General features: G+C 33.9%; 1 protein-coding gene across 1 annotated transcript; it reads left to right on the top strand.

Moving 5' to 3' along the window:
- The first annotated feature begins 3,767 nt into the window (after window positions 1–3,767).
- LOC149499013 (caffeic acid 3-O-methyltransferase-like) lies at window positions 3,768–5,551 on the top strand. The gene is made up of 4 exons (XM_089718577.1): window positions 3,768–4,244; window positions 4,466–4,776; window positions 4,896–4,960; window positions 5,130–5,551. The coding sequence occupies exons 1-4, from the start codon at window positions 3,814–3,816 to the stop codon at window positions 5,424–5,426; spliced, it is 1,104 nt and encodes a 367-aa protein (XP_089574703.1). The 5' UTR covers window positions 3,768–3,813; the 3' UTR covers window positions 5,427–5,551.
- The last annotated feature ends 260 nt before the right edge of the window (window positions 5,552–5,811 follow it).

Below are 5,811 nucleotides of genomic sequence, written 5' to 3'. Positions count from 1 at the left end.
CTTATTTTTCCAAGTGAATATATATGAGTTCTCTCTCCCTTTATGAAATGTGTCTACATCAAACTGCCATGGACGACCCAACAGTACCCCGCAAGCATCCATATCCACAACATCACAACTAACAGAATCTGTCTACGACTTTCCACCCTCCTTAATCCACCCTACCTTGTACAGTGAAGGATGTGGTTCGGTGGGCAAATTTAGCTTCTCAACCAGCTGTTTGGCTATCAAATTTTTATAGCTGCAATTGTCGATAATGAGTCGGCACAATGCTTCACCTACACGACATTTAGCTTAGAAAATTTTTCTCCGTTGAGTTTCGCTTTCCTATTTCGGAGAACATAAATTTTTTTTAACAACATATGTAACTTTACCATCTTCTGAACCAGCCATGGATCCATCATCTTTGTCTTCTACCTCTTTAACCTCAGTCACCTCATCAACTACATTCACCTGTCGACGCCTATCATTAGCCCCCTACGTGCTGGACATATATTAGATGTATGCCCCTATTTTCTGCATCAGTAACAATAGTCTCCAGTTGGCTTCTGATACGGATTCGGTTTGTTGTTTCTGTCTGTCAGGGAGCCTTTTCTTGGGAGTCTTTCTTTTTTTCTGTTATGAGCTGCTGTGAACTCTGGTTATTAGTAGAAGTTGCTACTCTTGAATTCTGTCCACCAAAATTTCTATTGAACCGCTGATTTCTAGATGAATAAGGTTGCCTGAAATTTTGATTACGATTAGGTGGTCGTCGAGGCTGCCAATTAATTCTATCTTCGGCACGTTTGACTATCTCAATTGCATTTGCCAAAATCAAAATCACAGCTACACCCATTATACACATTACATCATGATTTAACCCCCTCTGACAATGAGCCACTTGCTGGGATCAGTTTTGCAATTGTCACATCGAGCCTGCAATCTCAAGAACTCTTCCGTGTACTCATCAACCTTTCGGTTCCCCTAGAAATAGTCATGATACTTGTTATACAGTATTTGAGAGTGATCACTGGGAAGAAAACGCTGCTCAATCACCTATTTCATTAAAATCCAGTCTTGCACAGGTTCAATCCTTCGAAGATGAATGCCACCATACTACTGCACCTCCTTTCAGTTTATAGGCCACAATGGAAACTTTACGCTCATTCTCAACATTCATGACCTCAAAGAATCTCTCTATCTCTGCTAGCCAATCAAGAGTGCTTTCAATATCTAATGATCCTGAGAAAGGTTAAAGATCTACCTTTATTTTGTATTCATCTTGAAAATTTTGACCATTGCCTCTGTAATCTCGGCGTCCATCATAATGATTTTGGCGTCTTGCATAATCTTGTTGCTGCAGATTTGAAACTGTTATTGCAGCTGTAGGTTGTGGGTTGCCTTATTGGATTGCGAGAGTCAACTATCTAATCTACTCGGTTAACTCTTCAAACTTCGCCTTTATGGCTTTTAGTCGTGTTTCATGATTTTTGGCCATGGAGATACTCTTCCTTTCGGCTCTGATACCAACTGACGCAGAACGGTTATGTGAATGGGAAAAAATGATTATACTCCATCAGGAGTTTTGATTAATAACGTTTGATCTGACGAATAAAATAGAGAACTAAACTCTCAAAGAAATTTATTGATAATGATCAACAAATAATGAATGTTTCATAATAACAAAATAACCTATTTATAGGTTTAGGCTAAACATAAAACCTTAAAAAAATAACAAAAAAATTCGTAATTAGACAAAACCCCAGTAAGGGTGGCGGTACGGGCGTGCTTGACATGACACGAGGGTGTCCTAACAACCCACCATAGCATAGGTGGCGTTTAATGAACGAGTGTGGTCCTAACAACCCACCATCTTTTTAGCTAGCTTTAACGAAAGAATGTGGTCCTAACAACCTTTTTTTTTTTTTTTTTTTTAAGAATATCGTTTAAATTAATTTTTAAAAGTTATAAAAAATAACGTTTTATGAAAAATTAGTTTAAGGCAGCATCGTATAAAAAGTTATTATATAAAATTTAACTTTCAACATCTTATAAAAAGCTATTAACAACTAAACGCTACTAAAATATATCTAACGGCTATCAAAATAATTAATTTTATTGAATAAATCCATAATTTTATTTAATTATTTTTCTTCTTCACTGTCGACTTTTTGCATCATATTGAGATTAAGTGCTTCAATTTTCGAGTTGCAACTTTCGTTTTAGGTACAACAACTAAAGTTTCAAGGGATAATTACTATTTTTCTCAAAATCTTAGCATAATTAATTACTTCATATCTGTATTTTCAAATAGATTATTTTATTTTTGAAATTTGATTTCGTCCAATTATATTATAAGAAGCCTTAGAAATGCTTACTATTTTATCATTATATTTTATAAAAATTAACCACTTTGTCCTAATTTAAAAATATATTATCTTATCAATAAAAATAGAAGGACAATAATTAATTTTAATAAAATACAAGAATACAATGGGAATTGTCCCCAAGTTGTTTAACGAAAAACTAAAAAAATATAAGTAGTAAGAAAAGTATATTTGGATGGAGGTATAAAATCATCTCTTTTTTTAAAATATAGGATTATTATAGTTAATTTTGGTAAAATAAAAGGATAAATTAGTAATTATCTTAATTTTCAAATGTCCGTGGTAGAAGTAAAATAAAATTACCGACGATAAAAGTTAATAGCGCCGATAAAGATTTAAATTACTATTACCACATCTACCTCCAATAATTACGTATTGGATATTGACGATCGAATCTACCAGAAATAATAATCACAATAAAAATTAAATAATTACCGTAAATGCCAGATGAAAATAAGGACACCGAGATTTACATGGTTCACCCTTCAACTGTTATGGGCTACGTCCACAGGACAAAAACTCCGAATAATTCTTCCACCAAAAATAGTAGGTGCAAAAGAGATTACAAAAATAATAGCACTCTAAGTGTTTCGCAAAAACACCCAAAAAATTATAATTCTCACTATTTTCTCTCTTGCTCAATTTTAGGAACCTTTTTCTAAAATTCTCTACACTTAATTGTGTATTCCTATTCTTTGGTAGAAGTAAAATAAAATTACCGACGATAAAAGTTAATAGCGCCGATAAAGATTTAAATTACTATTACCACATCTACCTCCAATAATTACGTATTGGATATTGACGATCGAATCCACCAGAAATAATAATCACAATAAAAATTAAATAATTACCGTAAATGCCAGATGAAAATAAGGACACCGTGATTTACGTGGTTCACCCTTCAACTGTTATGGGCTACGTCCACAGGACAAAAACTCCGAATAATTCTTCCACCAAAAATAGTAGGTGCAAAAGAGATTACAAAAATAATGGCACTCTAAGTGTTTCGCAAAAACACCCAAAAAATTATAATTGTCACTATTTTCTCTCTTGCCCAATTTTAGGAACCTTTTTTTAAAATTCTCTACACTTGATTGTGTATTCCTATTCTTTGTTTTTGAGTGTTTGTTTAGGGAAAACCTTCTTCTACTTATAGGAGAAGAGGGGGACGCATTATTAATGCGTCCACCGAATAGATGCCCTATTAACGTGTCCAAAATTTCAACATTTTCTTCCTTTTTTTTTTCTGTCTACAGCCTGATTTGACCTTTAAAAAAAAAAAAAACGCAGCTTGTTTCCTTTTTTTTTTTTAAACTTCTGTGTCCCATGTGTCGAAGGGACCCACAACAAAAAACGGTGCAATTAGTTAAATTTAGGTGTTCAATCGAACATTTATATGTGTCGCCCATTCCATTTCCTTCTCATTCATTCTAAACAACATAAACTCATGGCTTCAATTGAATCTCTTGGAGAGTATACCACTCAAGGTACAGAAGAAGAGGATTTGAACTACGCTATGCGATTATCATGTGCTTTTGTCTTCTCAATGGCGATGAATACTGCAACGCTACTGAAACTCCTAGATATAATATCCAGAGCAGGAATGGGAGCATATCTCTCTGCTGAAGAGATTGCATCACAATTACCTACTAAAAATCCACAAGCAGCACAAATGGTGGATCGCATCCTACGCCTTCTTGCTAGCTATTCTGTAGTTACTTGCACCAATTCTGTTAACAAGCTAGATGGTGATAACAACAGCACAAACTGGCTCTATGGCTTAGCACCCATTTCCAAATATTTTCTGAACAGCGAAGGAAACACGTCGCTCGCTCCTCCAATGCAATTGCTACACTGCAAGGCCTTCATGGATACCTGGTCAGTTGAAAATATATTTGAAGTACCGATGAATTTTACGATTATGCTTTGCTATAGTGTTATTGACTTATTGGAAACATTTGCAAAATAATTGGGAATTATGAATTCAGACTTCAATTAAAAAGTAATCAGTAATAAAAAAAAACAATAAATTATTAAATATAATGGTTTGCCAAGATAATATATATATATGCCTAGTTTTTATTTCTTTGAGTGTGCAGGTATGGCCTAGAAGATGCAGTTCTTGAAGGTGGAGTTCCATTTAACAGGGTCCATGAAATGCACGTGTATGAATATACTGCCAAATTTCCCCAATCCAATGAACTCTTCAACAAAGCAATGATAAACTTGACTCGTCTTCTTATGGAAAATATCTTAGATAAGTATAAAGGCTTCAAGAATGTTAAAGAGTTGGTTGATGTTGGAGGAGGGCTTGGACTCACGCTTCAAATGATCACCTCTAAATATCCCAACATCAAAGCTATCAACTTTGATTTGCCTCAAGTTATCCAAGATGCACCTCCGTATTCCGGTAACAAAACAAAACATCATACAGAAAGAGTGACTATATGCTTTTATAAATTACTTAATCACAAATTCGAATTAGAAATTTTATATAAATACAACATTCTTTGATAATGCTGTGTATAGGTGTTCAATACATCAGTGGAGATATGTTTACGAAAGTTCCCAAAGGAGAAGCCATTTTGTTGAAGGTGATTTGATTGCTTGACACATACATTTTTTATCTATTATATTGGGTCAGTGAATAAAATTGCTTCTAATTATGATCCAAAATATTCATTTTCTGATTAATTATTCATTTTCTTTCATTTTGTTATGGAAATTTGATTGGCTTTTCTATTCCTCTGGAAAAAAAATCAGTTTATACTTCATAATTGGAATGATGACCGTTGTTTGAGGCTATTGAAGAATTGCTATGCTGCTCTGCCGGATGATGGGAAGATAATTGTAATTGAACTACTTGTTCCAGAAACAGTTGATACTAATGAAGAGACAAGAATCACTTTCCAGCTTGATTTAATTATGCTTGTTCAATTTGCTGATGGAAAAGAACGAAGTAGGAGCCAGTATGAGTCCTTAGCTACAAAAGCTGGATTTAGCGGTCTCAAACTCGAGTGTCATATTGGCAATTTCTGGGTTATGGAAATATACAAGTGAGATGAATGTGATGGTCACGTTTATGGATTTCGCCCACTATAAATAAGATGAAGATCTGCTGACAAGTAGACTCTTGTACTTGTACAATCCATGCTACTAATAAATAATAAAATAGCCTTTCTTAATTGCACTTTGACAATCAGCAGAATAATAATTCTTTTCGGTGCATGGTTCTTGAAGGCAATGGGAGTGTCAAGCTTCCTAAAAACAAAATTAATAATCAAAACTAGTTCATTTGGGCAACTGATATTCTTTTGGAAAGGACATTTTAACTTTTATACTATGTTTGGATTAGAAAAAAAATGGAAAATAACGAGGGAAAATAAAGGAAAAAAATTGATATTTTTCTTTATTATTTTATACTCTTATGTTTGGATTAAAGGAA

The sequence above is a fragment of the Jatropha curcas genome, chromosome 1 (genome assembly GCF_041381405.1).
Source record: "Jatropha curcas cultivar XTBG-Jc1 chromosome 1, XTBG_Jcur_1.0, whole genome shotgun sequence".
Classification (NCBI taxonomy): Eukaryota; Viridiplantae; Streptophyta; class Magnoliopsida; order Malpighiales; family Euphorbiaceae; genus Jatropha; species Jatropha curcas.
The sequence above is the reverse complement of the archived record's forward strand: the minus strand, read 5'-3'. Positions and strand labels throughout refer to the sequence as shown.